We start from the raw sequence: 16,984 nt of genomic DNA, 5'->3' as shown, positions 1-16,984 counted from the left end.
CTAATGAGCTTGAAAAAGTTTTATTGAACAGTTTTGGGTACTACCTTTTAAGTATAAGAATAAAAAAGGTATTTCAATAACAAAACAAATATATAGTGGAGTCATTTTCCTTTGTGTGAAGAAATATGAATGAACTGTACATAAACATTTAAAAGCAAATTAGTTCACTGTCTAAACTTTAAATGTCTCAAGAGCACAGCAAATGCTAAACACACTAAGATCATGCTGCTACTTCAGTAGCTAGGAGTGGCGAGCGCTGGCCTAGGGCTTAGGATCAGCGTCCATGCTTGTTTCCTGAGCCTCCTCCACCTCCGAGAGCTTCTCATCATCTGCGATTGAGGAAGAAACATAAAACTTTAGTCAAATTTGCTTACACTGTATGTCTAATATATGAAAACATTTATCCTTTATTAGATAGTATATGTAAAATAAAAATGGCAATAAAAATAGCCTATGACTGTAATCAGCACACACAAGTGTTTGGTTTTAAAAGTTCTATTTTCGTTGTTCTTGAGTATTTGTAAATGTAAAACTTATATAATGTAAAACTTACGTAAAAAAATGTAAAACTTATATGATAGATTTCACTTTAAACAAAAACCTAGGTCTTAGCTTTTCTTGAAAACAGTCAGATCAGTTAATACAGAAATTTCCTATTGCTATAATCAATACCATGAGCAAGTCTACAGTTGCCCCAAAACAACCTGTTTACTGAGTATGCAAATATACTTATCACTAACACTTCACCCACTTATGGCCTGCCGGGGTCCTGCATCATTACTTTATAGCAATAGACTATAATAAACCAAGAAAAGTTCCAAATCTATCAATATTATCCTTGAATTGCTCTTAATATAGACTACTGGATATGTGTTTAAGTCAGATGTTACTAAAAATTCAGATTTTTCTGCATATATTCTGAAAGCTGAACAACATGAGTATCTACTTCTAACATCATCCAACTATACTGATGTTCTAAAACTGAACGTGTGCTCTCCGAGATGTATATTTTAGAAGGCATGACCCTGGACCATTAAAAATCCTTATAAACATTCATTATGAAACTATCTCTACTTACTTTCCAGTGTTTGCTGAAGTTCGTGGATGGTACTAAGAAGCACATGAAACTGTTTCCGTCTCAATTCCAGCTGTGTTAACAAGAAAAAAAATTAATACACATTGAACTATAAATATATATATCACGAAATCTAACATATATGCAAATACCTTGTCTTCAACACTTTCTTTAATATGTGAAAGATGCTCCAATTCTTTGCCCAGAGCTTCTAGTTCCCTGAAAAACAATGGAAGTGTTACATTTTGCTAATGGAGGAACAGAATTCACAATAACTGAGGAACAGAATTCACAATAACTAACTTTTTAATTACTAAGTCGGTTTTTTTTTTAAAAATATATTTTATTGATTTTTGAACAGAGAGGAAGGGAGAGAGATAGTTAGAAACATCGATGAGAGAGAGAGTTATCGACCAGCTGCCTCTTGCACACCCAGTGCTCGCAACCAAGGTACATGCCCTTGACCGGAATCGAACCAGGGACCTTTCAGTCCCCAAGCCGACGCTCTATCCATTGAGCCAAACCGGTTTTGGCTACTAAGTCGTTTTTTAAAATAAAAAAGGATGAGTTATAATACTCTATTATAATTAGACTTTTAAAGCTAAGGTGATTTATTCTTAACTTCTAAGTATGCATTTATTTTCATTAAAATTAAATTTCTAGATACTTTTTAAAGTATAGGAAAACATAAGTAATAGAATATCAAACCCAAAGAATTGGTAAGTTTTAACAACGTTTTGTCATGCTTATTTCAAATTGTTTTTTTTGGAAAAGAAATAAAACATTGCAGATTTGCTTGACATACACTTTTAATCTTACCCCCAGTCGTCTATCCCAAGCCACTTTTCTTCCTTAACCCCCAACCAGGCAATCACTAAATTATTCCAATCCTTTTTTAATGTATATATTTGTATATCTAAAGTAGGTTTACAGTTGTTCATATGGAAAATAATACAATAAGTAATACAAGAATGAACTGTGTTTCTCACACTCTCAACAATAATACAAGAATGAACTGTGTTTCTCACACTCGCAACTATAAACCTACAGGTTTACATGTTTGCCCCACCTTACATATCTTCTGTTTTTCTTTTCTCTGATTACGTTGTTGAGGTGTTTAAAAAGTGTATATCTACCTGCTGGTTTCAGGGGAGGGCCAGGTGGGGAACAGCCAGAAGAGTCCTGTTTCAGTAAAATAGCTGACAGCTCATTCTGTTTGCCTCTGGCTATTAAACTTTTATGCTTATGGATTAAAATATTTGGACAATGATGTGTCCATCCAAATATTTACAAAAACTACAATTTCTATGAAGTGGTTATGAACTTTTCTTTTTCTGCAGTGCAACTAAATGGGATGTCTGATCCATGTCTCTGTCAACTTTGAAAATAACCACGAAATAAAACTTTATTTTATTGGTTAATAAACAAACAAACAAACAAACAAATAAATAAATAAAATAAAAAGTGTATATCTACTTTATTCTTTTTTTAAAAAAATATATTTTATTGATTTTTTTTTACAGAGAGGAAGGGAGAGGGATAGAAAGTTAGGAACATCGATAAGGGAGAAACATTGATCAGCTGCCTCCTGCACACCTCCTACTAGGGATGTGCACACAACTAAGGTACACGCACTTGACCAGAATTGAACCCAGGACCTTTCAGTCCACAGGCCAATACTCTATCCACTGAGCCAAACTGGTTAGGCTACTTTATTCTTTTTAACTACAATTTAGTATACACTATATAAGTAGGTCACATTCTTATTCATTTTTATCTTGATGCATATTATATGCATTTATTTCAGAACTACAAGCAGTATAGGCAGGGGCAATAAAAATATCTATTCAATAGTATTAGACTATGTCATATTGGCAATCTGAAACCTCCTTTTGGAACATATTATATATTCCTAAAAAAAAAATGGAATGCATAGGCTAGTATATAAACACATGTAAAGATTAGTTACTTTCTAGTAAAGCTCTAAACTTACTTCAATGTCTCATGCCTGTCTGGATGATGCTGAATCACTTTTGCCAAAGCATCATATTCTGAAAGATATTAAATTAAGGTTTTTTTGAACCTGGATATCAAAACAAAATGTATAATATCACAAGTCTTTCCAAATCACTTTCCTAGGTCATAAGGAAGTGAAAACGTTTAGGATGGAAAGAGAACTGCCAGTGCCACTTGACTCAGCTGCAACTGAAATGACACACGACTTCAAGTGTTCCAAGCAAGCATGTTCTAAGCAAGTGTTCCTAGCTCCCACTCTGTTGTTCACTTACCTTTTCATGGCAGAATACAAGAGGCCAGCAGAGGCATACGTGATCTTAAGTCATTATTGATCAAGTGGAGATTCTAAAGAGGATTGTATACTATCTGACCAGCAAATAAACCACCATCAAGGTAAATATAGCATATCAAGTTCAGACCTTACACAACAGCTAATGGTATTTCTCATTCTAAAGGCAAAGATTTCTGAAACCTAGAAATGATTTAAAATTCAAGAACCTTGTTTCTGCTCCACTGAGACTTCCAGGATAACCCATGTAACTTCTGTCAACCTTTCTTATGAAATGATTAATAGCTGCATTCATTTGAAAGCCTCAATAGTCAATAAAAACAATGTATAACATTTAAAAAGAATTTACAATTGATATTATTAATTGGTATATCTTGCTGTAAATTCACCACCAAAACTTGACCACATGCATTTTAGACTGAATTAAAAAAAAAACAAGGAATTGAATATTATAATAATTAATTCATTAAAAAGTAAAACTTATTGTTTTGAAAATCTGCATATTAATTCAACAAAAGTGTGATTTTTAATTTAAAAATTTTAGATTACAAAATAATATATGCTCAATGTAAAAAAAAAAAAAAGAATTTAAGCCATAAAAACCTACAACCCCAAAATAACCATTAACATTTTCCATTTCCTTCTAGTTTTTCATATATGTCACAATTCTAATTATACATTATATTTCTTTCTATCTTTCTTTCAATTTACATTATAGGAGGAACAATACCTCTGCCATTAAAAATCGTTTTGAAATTGTTTTTATGAACTGCAATAAGGACATACCCTAATTTAAGAACAAAGAGAACAAAACAAAACTTTAACCTTCCCCTTATTATTTAGGCAGCTTGTAAATATTTTCTTGCTTTGTACTTAATAAAAACTCAATGGGCTTAAATTATTTTTTAAGTAGTCCCATTAAACAAATAAACAACAAACAAAATCCTAAATTTAGTGTACTTGTGTAAATAGCCTTTGCAGATGAACCATAATATTATTTAGGCAAAAGGGTTTAAAGACAGAAAAAACAAATACTTAAGAAATATTTGGATAATCAATTCAATCCAGGATATTTTTCCATTGATTTTTTAGAAAGAGTAGAAGAAAGAAGAAAAGACAGAAAAATATCGATGTGAGAGAAACACACTGATTGGTTGTCTCCTTAATTTGCCCCAACCAGGAGCCTGCAACCAAAGTATGTGCCCTTGATCTGAATCAGACTTGGGACCCTTCAGTCTGCAGGACGACACTCTATCTACTGAGCTAAACCAGCTAGGGCTTCTAATTCTTTTTTACAATTCAGGCTAATTCTAGCCGAAGATTTTAACTCACAACATTAAAAAAAAATCATGAAAATCCTAGTCAGAAATAAAGTATTTGGCACACTAACTAAATCCCACAAAACTCTTACCTTGGCGATTTTTTCGTATTCGTTTTGCTTGAAGAATCTGCTTTTTGCACTCAGCAATTTTTTCATGTGCTCCAGCAATGCTACATTCTATAGAAAAGGTTTTTTAAGATAGTTGTAACATCTATAACCTCCATCCATTTTCAAATATAAAATGTGTTTTTAAATTAAATTCCATTGCTAATAAAATAGATGCTGACATTTTTTTTAAAGTTGTAACTTAAAAGTACTATATCATATTAAAATACATTTTTGTAACTAATTTTACTATATTCTTTCTATTAATACTATTATTGTCAATATTTTATTACTAATCAAAGAAAAATACTAAAAGCATTATTTCCTTAGGCCATAAAAATTAAAATTATAGATAAATATTAATTAATTTAGGTTTCTTTACCTATTTCTTTGTAAATTTTTTCATAATTTTCCATCTCTCTGAGATTCATATCATATACCAGCAAAGTTTTGCCCATGGAAAATTCACACTGGGACAGTGTGCTCAGCATACGTTGGTACTGGCTGTAACTAATAAAAAAGAGAGAAAAACAGAATAAAGATTTTTGCGGACTGCCAAAGTTGAACTATTTATAGTGTAAGCAAAGGTTTGCTAATTAAATTACATAAAGTTCTGAGAGAATCCTTTGCTTTACTTTAAATAATTTAGATGATCTGTCCCTTATGTTTTCTTTTCCCAAATATAGTACACTTGAGTTTATAAACTGCTTTAGCTAAAAATGCAAAGATGGTATTGTTGTTCCTATCAGTATAAGCTTAATTTAAACAGCTACCTCTTGTTTTAAATTCTTTTTTAAAATGTTTTAATCATATTTTTTACGTCTTCACAATTCTCACAATTTTTTTCACTCTATATGGTCATTTGTCTATGTGAAAAGCTAATTCAAATGAAAATTTTTCTAATTTAAAAATTACTAAATATGTATAAAACTTTGCAGCAACCTATTAGCTTATTTAAAAAAGAACATTTTATTCAGATATTTAAACATGTATCTGGTAAAGGTGACTCAATAATGAGCCTGGATTTAATCTTCATTTCTTCTTGTCACTATGCCTTCTACACCTTTTAGCAAACATAAAGCAGGCCTCTCCAGAGAATTAAGGCCAGAAAAACCTACTCTTGATTAACCAAGAGTTGACTCAATTGGACATTTAAGGTGAGTGAAAATTTACAATATTATCAGGACTGTGTGTAAGGCCTAGAATCGCATGAGGATAATGGTATAGAAACAACAGCGAAAAGACATACCCCTCTTCCTGGGATCCAGAGTTGCACCATTTAATGAAACTTTTCACTAGCAAATTAATTCTGCGATCATCTCCAGCGCCATCTCCATCAATCAGGAGACGCTTCCGTATGACTTCGTCTGCAGGAAAGAACAATGTGAATTAAAGAGACCATCTGGCTCTTGTTAATTTCAGAAACAAAAAACAAGTATCACTACTCATTCATTCATCTGAAAGAAAATTAATAAAATGTAAATGTACTCTATGCCACTGAACAGTACACTTAAAATTTGTTAAAATGGTCAATTTTATATTGTGTAGGTTTTACAACTATATTTATGCATACATACACATAAATAAAGCTGTTGAGTGTCTATGTGTGTCAGGCACTATCTTAGGGCTGGGGTTACAGCAGTGAAAAGCCCAGCCCTCACAGAACTGTGATTCTAAAGCTGATTTGTTGAGTAGAAATAATTTTCAAATACCACCAAGGAAATAAGCCAATAATTCTTGGAGAACTTTATTTGGAAAAACCTGTTCAGACGGAAGGAAGACTGAGTGCTCATGTCTCTGACTAGTGTGAGGTCCTCTGGTGGAAGGAATAGAGAGGAAAGAGTGGCAGCCTAGGAAAAGAGAAGAGAAATGGGGCAAAGAAAAAGAAATAGACTTGTTTTTTGTTTGTTTGTTTGTTTGAAATGTGTAATCTACTCATTATATATGCAATGTTCTTTCCCCAAAAGAAATTTTTTTTTAAAAAGTCTGTCTCAGTTTTGCTCCAAGGCAAAGAAAAAAAGAAACTAGAAAAGCAGCAGAGATGATTATGATGAGTAAGTGGTCTGGCAGCCCTGAGCTATTCTTCCTGGACAAACCATGCTGGATCAAAACAACAGAAAGACAATTTGAAACCACATCAAAATAATATTTTCATCAAGAAGAATGGCAAAGAACAAGTGACCTGATAATAAAAGTGTTAGCAAGAGTGCTGAGGAACTGCACTTACATACACCGATGGGAAGTAAACCGTTCACTCTTTGCAGGGCAATGGGGCCAGAACAACACTATTTAAAAGGCACATTCTAGGAACTCATCCTCCAGACACATGGATTAATGTAAAGGGATGTCCTTAACAATGATGTTTGTAGAGGAAAGATTGCAAACCTAAACAGTCACCAGGAAGAAACTGCTTAAATTATGTAATAGTATGCAGCCAAAAGAATAGTGTGGGTGTATATATATAATGTTGCAAAAAAAAAAAATTCCCAGATTTTAAGTAAAATGAAAACAAAACAGTTGCAGAGCACACAGCTTGTTGCCATTTGCATAGAAAAGGGGAGGGCTTGGTGTGTGTCTGTGTATGTGTTCACACATCACACACGTGGTATGCTTTTCTATTCAGAGAATATCTTTGGGAGAATAAACAAGAGACTGGTAATACTGATCGTTTCTGGTAGGAGAGACTGACAAAGGTTGAGAAAAGATTTACTTTTCTAAATCGCTTTGCAGAATTGTGTTTGTTTGGTTTTTATCGTGTGCATGCATTTTTTACAATAATGTAAAGTGTAAGTAATTCCTGGAGAGCCCGCCTGATGAATCAACAGCACAATCTTTAAACAACAGTTCCTGTGTGTGGGCAGCATTCTTGAGGCAGGTGCAGCTGAGATAAATTGTAGAGGGCAGATGGCTTGTTTTAAAATTTATTCTGTGACATCAGATAAACATTTTAGAATTGAGTTTTGTTCTGAGCCATGGCTTTGACGTGCTGCTTGAAACAGATTCATCAGGTGTTTTAATTTTGCACTTTAAAATACCAATTAATGCTGTGTTTTTAACTACCAACAATGCTATTTGAGAAGACTGAGACAAAACACAGTACTTGAAAAGATTAAAATGCAGAAAATGAATTGACTTTTTAAAAACTACAAACATGCGCCCTGGTGGTGTGCTCAGTGGTTAGAACATTGGCCCACCCACTGAAGGGTCTCAGGTTCCATTCCAGGTCAAGGACATCTACCTCGGTTGCAGGTTCAATCCCAGCCCCGGTTAGGGTGTGAGTGTGTGTGAGGCAACCAATCAAGGTGTCTCTCTCAAATCGATATTTCTCTTCCTCCCCCTCCCTCCTTTCCACTCTAGAAATCAGTGGAAAAATATCCTGGGGTGAGGATAAACAAACAAACTTTGTTAAAATAGAAATATACAATGGATAAGCAATCTATTGTTCAATTTATGTATTAATATATTTTTATTGATTTCAGAGAGGGAGAGGGAGAGAGAAACATCAATGAGAGAGAATCATTTATGGAGCCCGCAACCTGGGCATGGAATTGAACCCAGGACCCTTCAGTCCACAGGATGACACTCTACCCATTGAACCGAACCAGCTAGGGCTGGTGTTCAATTTATACTGTTCAGTTCCTTTGTCAGTCTTATCATCTCTGCTCTTCCAGTTACCTTTCTTCCCACCCCAATCTCCTTCTGCCTCCCAGATGCCTAGACATCACACTTTATCGAGGACCAGGGATTTCAAATGTAAATGCATTCAGGGAACAGGAAATAAAAAATAGAGAAATTGGGGAGTGACTGCCCTGACTAAGGGGAAGCTACTACCAGAATGAGTTTTTCAAGAGATTTTGAAAAGTTTAGTAACAAAAAAATGTTTCAAGCAGATTTTGCCATCATTTCACCTGTATACTTAAAATCTGTGCACTTTTATGTATGTATGTAATATCCAATTACATTTTTGAAATACGTTTAGAACACTATAAAGGCCAAGTAAACTTGGGGAAGGGTTCATAAGGATCTGTCCTGTCTTGCTCATTCTTTTTCCTCCCTAGCCTTTCACTGTGTCTACATTTCTGAAGCTCAATAAATATTTTAAAACTGGTTGTGGTGCCTGCCTGAGAGCATCTGCCCTCCAAAGAGAGCTCTGTCTCAATAAACCACTAATAAGTAACAAGCAACTATCTTATTTCAGGTCCTCAGCAGAGATTTCTCTTCTTGAACAGAAGACATGGATATTTGGTCAATGAGCAGATGCATCTATAAGGTGCCAGAGTAAGTTCTGAGGATGTGAAAGAAAACCTCGAGTTCTTCACTTTAGTTAGGGAAACAGGCCCACCCTATAAAAATAAATCACACATGTGATTGCTAACGAGTGACAGACACACACAGAAGAAATTAGGATGAGACTCCGTTTGGTTTGGGGATTTCAGGAGAAGTGGAATTTGAAGTGTTCTTTTGATATTTAAAACTTATCAAAGCTAAAAGGCAAAAGTTCAAATAATATATATCCTGTAAATCAATAATCCTAGATATACTTGCACATGTGCAATATGACATATGTCCATCAAGGGGACTAGTTAAATACATTTTGGTACAGGAATATGATGAAATACCATGAAACTATAAAAAAGCAAAAAAGTCAATGTACTGATACAGAGAAATCACTTAAGAAAACTTGGTGAAAGAGCAAGGTGAAGAACTATGTGTTTGGCATTGTTTCCTTCATATAAAAATGAAGGGGAATAAGAATATTATATATTCACATGCGCATATGTTCACAAAGATACCCAAAATTATATAAAGGAATAAAAGAGGTTACTGTGAGATGGGCAAGGTAAGGGAACTAGATGAGCAACAGGTTGCAAGCGGGGAAACATGCTTTTCTATCATTTGATTTTTGAGCCCTATGCATACTCAAAATCTGTTAGCTGCTATTTGAAAAAGAAAACTATGATATGATACTGGTATCATAGGTGTTTGCATATGTTCAAACACAAAGAACTGTAGACATTAAGTATGCACAGGTCTTTATATATCACTTATGGCTCATAAAGCTGCTGGTGGAAAAGCAAGCGAAGATCCTTTCCCAAGCTCCACTGCTGTGGGCTGCAGCAGCTGGATGTGGGCAGACTACCCAGAACACCAGGGAGGCTGGGAGAGTGAAGACAAAGCTTAGGAGCACGCACATGAAGCCGTCGGTGGTCAGAATGGGAGTCTGCACTAGTCAAGGCCACGCTAGCAGACTTGGACCTTGCTGGTAGGCCACTGGGAGTTTCTAAAAGTTCCTGGAAAGGACTTCCCAGCAGGATTAAGCTGAGGGCAGTGTACAAAGTGGACTGCAACTGGGAAAAGGCCAAAGGTTGACGGATGGGTGGGGGCTACAGCACATGTGCGGTTAGGAGCTGCCATGGCGTGAACTGAAGCAGAGATTGGTCACAGGTCTCGGGAGGCAGGTCAGGGCTGAGCAGAGACCTGGTTAGGAGCAGGCGGAAGGCATGCGGAGGAGTCTGTGTGACCGGTTCTGGAAGCGCAGAGGACTCTGACCAGTAAGCCAAGGCCATTTTCTGGCTTCAGCCCTGTCCTTTCTGGTAAGAGCAGAGAACATTTCCTCACAGCCAAACTTCTGGGCCTGTCTTCTGGTTAGTCCACAGTGTTTACTTGGAGGGTGTGTATGTATGAGACCAATATTTAACTTCACCTGTAAAATGGGAATAAAATTACCCACTTTGTAGGACTTCTGTGAAACTTTACAAAATAAAAGTTTACAAAGGAGCATAATGCCTGTTCACAGAAGGAAAGTAGGGTAAAAAGATATCCTATCTTTGTTAAATTTAATCCACAACTTGTATCCCCTAAAAATGGTAAAAAAAATGAGTAAATGTTGAGTATGTATCATAGATCAGTATACTCAGACAGATATATGCTATGCACTTATGTATAAAGTTTTGCCCAGTTATGATCTCTCACAAATTTGGTTATCTCAAACTTCATATGGCAAGGTTACAACATTCCTACCTTAAACTGAATGGGAGAGTTGCTGCCTAAAAAACTGTCCGGGGATGAGAATTACTGAAATTCCACACATAAAGCAGAGCACAGCTCCGAGAGCAACAAAATAAAACAAAACAAAGGGGTGAGGTGCCAGTTTAAAAACAGCCTCTGTTCTTTCTCAACTTTAAGACGGACAGTTGCTGACAGTTCCCAACACAAATGACGTGAGCATTATTATTTTTAATGACATCTCGTCAATTAGCTCTAGATTGAACACACCTAAGACAAGTTTTGTTTACTGTATACATTGACTTCATAAATTATTATCAAGCTTGAAGCTCTTTATAAGCCATTTGAATGCTAATACTAATAATTCTGGCGGGTCTTGGCCCACCCTACAAAAATAAAGATGAGTTAGAAACTATTTTATTGATGTTATCAACATCATTCCTTACTTGTCACAATTACTTTCTTTACGGACTATGAGGATCATCTGGAAAGACCTTTTAAACCAAAATGCTGAACATGTGCCCTGAGAATGGTTTTCTGCTCGATTTTAGGCCTGTAGGGAGATTTCCTACTGCATTCGGTTATATGTTGTACCATAATTATACCATACTGCTATTCAAATCACTTTAAAATCAGTTACCACACCTGTGTGCTGACAAGCAACTATTTCTTCATAAAACTGAGATGCATTTTAGATCCCTCCTGTCCTATCTGCCAACCCATATCTAAAAGAAATTACCCATTTTCCATAAACAGAGGCAGGAAGAAATTACTCCTTTATAGTCACTAAACCAACTCCCCATTTCCAAGCTCTCTGGCCAGGTGACATCGCCGTTTTAACTGTGCTCTCATTTTAGTGTGGAAAGACAGTCTCTCACAAACCCAGGCTAATGCTCCTTTCAAGACCCGTAGTTGTTATTCTCCAGAGTAACTATTAAAACCTCGACTACAAAACAACTTTTCAGAACATCTAACAGCATTCCAAACCGAAAGAGATAATAATAATGGTGGGCCAACCTCCGAAGTACTTCCTGCTCCAGGGACAGGTCAAGGCTTGAGAACTATGGCCAGAACCTCCGGGTAGGACACCTCCCCCTGCCCTCAGTGACTCCCCCCCTGGAAGCCCTCACAGCACTGCAACCTCACCGGCTTCGGGAAACAGCAATCCTGGGAGCTACCATGAAGATGAACCTTTCCTTCAGAAGCCAATTTAAATTTAGCAGGAATATTGCAGGCATGCAAACTCACCGCTGGCTTCTTCCAGCCAGGTGTTCCTAAACCTCTGAATCCAAACTGAAAACCACAGGAAGTGATAATAACTTCAGACAGGATTACAGTAGAAAAACAGCTGGCATCAGGACAATGCAGTAATATGTGTAAAAATTAAAAATACTTATAACCTGTGACCTGTACCATATTCTAAAAATTATTCCTACAAGTGTGCAAAGATATCTATACAAACAGATCCGCTGTAACACTATTTGTAGGAGCAAAAAACTGAAAATAGCTAAATAGATTTTAAAAAGCTGTGATAGACTTATACAATGAAACACTAGTTGGCTGTATAAAAAAAGGAAGTGTTACCCTTTGTGACAGCATGGATGGGCCTGCAGAGCATTATGCTAAGTGAAATAAGCCAGTCAGAGAAAGACAAGTACCATATGATTTCACTCTGGCCAGGAGTGAAATCAAAGGAACAAAATGAACTAGCAAGCAAAATAGTGACAGATGCATAGATAGAGAGCAGACTGGCAACTGTCAGGTAGGGGGATGGCTAGTGGTGGTGGTGGTGGTGGGGGGGGGGAGTTTGAGCAAAAAATAAAAAACTCATAGACACAACAGTGTGGTGACTGCCTGGACAGGGGTGGGGCGGAGGATGGGGATGAGGGGGAGAGGGAGAGGGAGAGGGAGGGGGATATAGTGAGAATGATGGACGGAGACTTGACTTGGGATGGTAAACACACAATACAGTGTACTGATGATGTGATGTTAGAACTGTGCACCTGAAATTTTAACCAGTGTCACCCCAATAAATTCAATAAATAAATAAATAGAATAAAATACTATACATTGATACAAAAGAATGAAGAAGGAAAAGTTCCAAGTTCTATCATTAATTGCACTTATGTAGAAGTATAATACAGAAGAGAGTGGAAACAACTGTATAAAATCTTAAAGGATATATACATTTTGGTATATTCACAAGTACATAATGCTTGTAATAAGCTAAGAACTGTTCTAAGTGCTTTTCACATAAAAACACATTTAATCTGCACAATAGTCCTATAAAACAGATAGTATTAGCCTTATTTTACAGATACAGGTAAAAAGACATTTTTGTTTGCCCCAAATTAAATGTCACAGGAAGTAAGGAGTAGAGCTGGGACTCAAACTCAAGAGTCTGCACCAGAGAAGGTGCTTTATATTTTTTCTGAGCATTTAAGTATCATTCTGGAAGGCACACAATAAAGTTATAGTGATGACCTTTGGGCATCGGGATTAGTGATGGAAGGTGATTAGAGGAAGGTGTCACATTTCTTCCTGAATTTTCCGACTTAAGAGAAAAATATCAATAGTGGTTGATAGTGAGATTAATGGTATACTAAAATATTTTCCTTCACTTTTTCTGTATAAAACATTCTAATCAATGTTTTTTTAATAAATCTACGATGTGTTAATGAGAAGAAAGCTGGTTTGCCCTGAGCTATTAACAAGAGACACCAAGGCTATGTAAAAACAGTGTGTATAGATTCCTGTTAAATTTATCATTAGCTTCCCACTGCTCAAGAGTTATTAAGCTGAAAAGGTATAACCCATTGTGTTTGATTCCTTATAGTAAAATAAAACCTATCTTCCCTCCCCCTTTTCAGGAAGCTTAAATTAAAAACAATTTTTAAGGCCAACACTATTAAGGAAAACACAAAAATGGCAGATGGAAAAACAGTAAGATCATTCGATTCCTTTATGTAAATACTGATCTCTTGTGAGATACTTAGGACCAGTCTAAATAAATTGCTGATGCCAAAGTAAATTACTTAAACCAAAATTAAATTTTCAAAAACAAAAATATTGTTGAGATCTTTTATTTTTCTCTAGATTTATATTTTCTCTAGATTTATTGAGTACAGTACTAATAAAGTCAAGGCTGAAATTCCAATCTTGCTTTGAGAAACTATCTATATTGCCTAAAGAAACATTATTTAATAGTTGAACTGCAGCCCTAACCCTTGGGCTAGGCCCATAGCTGAGGGAACAAGGGGGCACATTCATTGGCACTAGTGAAAAGCAAAAAGCAAAAAAATCCCTGAGCCCACTAATGTCTAATTAACATTAGATTAGCAACTGAAATAGAAACAGCAGCAGCAGACACTTATAGTGTTTAAACCCTCCTACTTGATGAACAAACATCTTGTTTCTTTTCACTCTGAAAAGTGTCCTGCTCTGGACAATAAAATAAATGGTCACTGAACTTCAAAGTGCTTTACAAACAGTATCACACTTCATCCTTGAAATAACCCTCTAGAGTAGGGGTGTCGAACTCAATCAGAGAAGGGGCCAAAATCTAAAATCCAGCCTAAATCGCGGGCCGAATGGTTTACTGAACAGTCATAAACTGACAATGTCATAAACTGACAACGGAGTGCAGTGATGACAGCGCGGTGCGGGCCACATTGCAAGGCCTGGCGGGCTGGATTTGGCCCGCGGGCCTTGTGTTTGACACATGTGCTCTAGAATGTATTATTATCTTCCTTTACAGATCTGGGTGTCACCTCTGCAGTCATAGGAAAATATAAACAATTACATTAGAAAGTCATAGTACAGACCCATTGTTTTGTCACACCGTTCTGAGGCATATTTAAAATTATTTCAAATTTTTACAAGCATATATCCATGCATCTGATTTTTTGTCAAAACCAACAAGCTCTATTAAATGCAAAGTACAGACATATCCAGCACCCAGCACCCCTTCATCTCCCATCTGTTGCTCTGGCATATCAATATACCTACCCAATGTTCTCTATACCGCAAAAGGGCTTCTGAATGATTTCTATTAGGGGACTACCACCCTTCAAATTAACACATACAAAATACAAACTGTGAACACAGTTTAAATTAGCAGTGATAACATCCGAACTGCTTTCCAGGTGGCCAAATGCTGGAGTGCAACAGGGGAGAATGGCCTTGCCAATAACTGGCCAGGTGACAAACAGTAAGTCACCGACTGCACAAGACCTCCATTTTCCATCTATAAAATTACAGTGTTGGTGATAATATCCATAGCTCGGTATCTATAGGTAACAATATGGGATTTCTCTCCTTCCCTGAGGCAGGGCAGTTCCCCAAATTAGTCCAGGTGCCCTTGTGTTGGGTTCAGGACATAGAGCTTGTCCTCCAAGAGGCCTCAGTTCAATTAGGTAGGCAGCCCCATATATAAGGCTCAGCGCCTTGCCAGGCATCTCAGTCAGATTCCGAAGAGAAAGGTACTGGTACTCCTCCAAGAACTTCTCGGGAAAATGACTGAAAAATGGGAGCCACCCTCTTCTCAGTCTTCTCCACTGCCATCCCCCTCATCCAAGCCCACCTTGTCTTGTCTCTCCTGCTCCATTTCTGCCTTCCTAGAATCCATTCTCTACACAGCAGCCCAGAATGATCTAAAAGATCTATCAGATCACTAACTTTTCTGCTTAAAATCCTCCAATCATTTCCAAGTACCCACGGAAGACTTCCTCTCTTCTCATTTATTTTTTCCAACCTCCTTTTGTGTCACCCTCCCAGCCCACCTCCACCTGGACCCAGCCTCCCTTATTCCCCTCGGGAGAAGAGCTTGTTTTCACATCAGGCCTCTGCACCAGCAGCTACCTCTACCTGGAATACTTTCCCAGAGTCTTCAGAGTTGATCCTGCAGGTCTCACATTAAATATCCCTTTTGAGAGCAGCCATACCTGATCATCCTATTTTACCTAGTTGCTGGCAGGCCTTCCCCATTACCCTCTCTTCCATCCTATCTAGTTCATTCTCAGAACTCACTTAACTTCGGAAATTATGTTCTTTTTCAGAAATTACTTATTTACTGATTGATTGCACACAATTGCTTCTCTCCCAAGTAGGAGTCAGGCAGTGTATGTACAGCTGTAACCAGCCTCTGCATCATTCCTAAAAGGTATGCAATACATACTTGAGGTCTATCACATATCTCTCTCACTTCTGCTCGATTGTTACCAAAATCTCAATTGAAGAAACCACATTAATGAGGACTGACTGAAGAAGTTGTAGTTCATTCTTTCCTGCATGTCTACATATCCTTAAAGCAAACAAGCAAACAATTTTTGCTCTAAACCTCGTCAGTTTTGTTCAGTGGTAGAGAGTCAGCCTGAGACCATGGGGTCCTAGGTTTGATGCTTAGGTCAAGGGCCATGTATCTCAGTTGCAGGTTTGATCTCTGTCCCAGCCAGCCTGTGTGTGGAAGGCAACCAGTTGATGTGTCTCTCCCAAATCGACACCCTGCTCGCACCCACTCCTGTACCCTGTCCTGGCCCCCTGGACCCCGGGTCACGGCGGGCGCTGACACCCGCTCGCGGGTCGCGGACTCCCCTCCCTCCCTCCCCGCTGGCCGCACCGCCCTCCGAGCCCCCTTCCCGCAGGCCGCCCGCCCGCCCTGGGACCCCGGAGCGAGCCTCCCCTCCGGTCCGCGGCTCCCGGGGACCACGAGCGCCGCGTCCCCGCCGGCCCGAGCCCCTTCCGGGCCCGCCGCGTGCGCTCCGCCGCCCCCCGCCCGGTGTCTGTGCTCGCAGCGGCCCGGGCTCGCGGGGCGGCCGGTGCCGGGGGCCGGGAGCGGCGGGGCCGGGGGCCGGGGGCCGGGGCCGGGGCTCTTGGGGCGGCGGGGACCGGGGACCTGGGACCGGGGGCCAGGAGCGGCGGGGCGGCGGGGCCGGGGCTCGCGGGGCGGATGGGGATCGGGGGCCGGGGACCGGGGCCTGGAGCGGCGGTGCCGGGTCCAGGCCCGGCGCTCGGGCGGCGGCGCTCACCGTCAGTCACGGCTCCCATGGCGTGCGCGGCGGCGGCGGCGGCGCGGGCTGAGGCGGCGGTTGGCGGCGGAGGTCAAACTCCCACAATGCAGCCGGGTAAACAGCATGGAGGCGGAGGCGGCGCCCGCGGCCGCCCGCTCCGACGC

The 16,984-nt window shown here is 38.6% G+C and overlaps 1 protein-coding gene across 2 annotated transcripts; it reads right to left on the bottom strand.

Moving 5' to 3' along the window:
• Nucleotides 1-4: 4 nt before the first annotated feature.
• On the bottom strand, nucleotides 5-16,978 carry THOC7 (THO complex subunit 7). Of its 2 annotated transcripts, none has more exons than XM_084902716.1 (8): nucleotides 16,839-16,978; nucleotides 6,056-6,173; nucleotides 5,189-5,316; nucleotides 4,792-4,878; nucleotides 3,069-3,126; nucleotides 1,228-1,294; nucleotides 1,079-1,148; nucleotides 5-329 (listed from the first exon to the last, which is right to left on the bottom strand). In XM_084902716.1, the coding sequence occupies exons 1-8, from the start codon at nucleotides 16,855-16,857 to the stop codon at nucleotides 262-264; spliced, it is 615 nt and encodes a 204-aa protein (XP_084758842.1). In that variant the 5' UTR covers nucleotides 16,858-16,978; the 3' UTR covers nucleotides 5-261. The 2 variants fall into 2 exon arrangements, with proteins under 2 accessions (XP_084758842.1, XP_084758843.1); XM_084902717.1 differs by lacking the exon at nucleotides 16,839-16,978 and adding an exon at nucleotides 10,285-10,505.
• Nucleotides 16,979-16,984: the final 6 nt, after the last annotated feature.

This window comes from Pipistrellus hanaki (genome assembly GCF_964339955.1).
Source record: "Pipistrellus hanaki genome assembly, chromosome: 13".
NCBI classification, from domain to species: Eukaryota; Metazoa; Chordata; class Mammalia; order Chiroptera; family Vespertilionidae; genus Pipistrellus; species Pipistrellus hanaki.
Note: the sequence above shows the minus strand (reverse complement) of the source record. Positions and strands in the feature narration are given on the sequence as shown.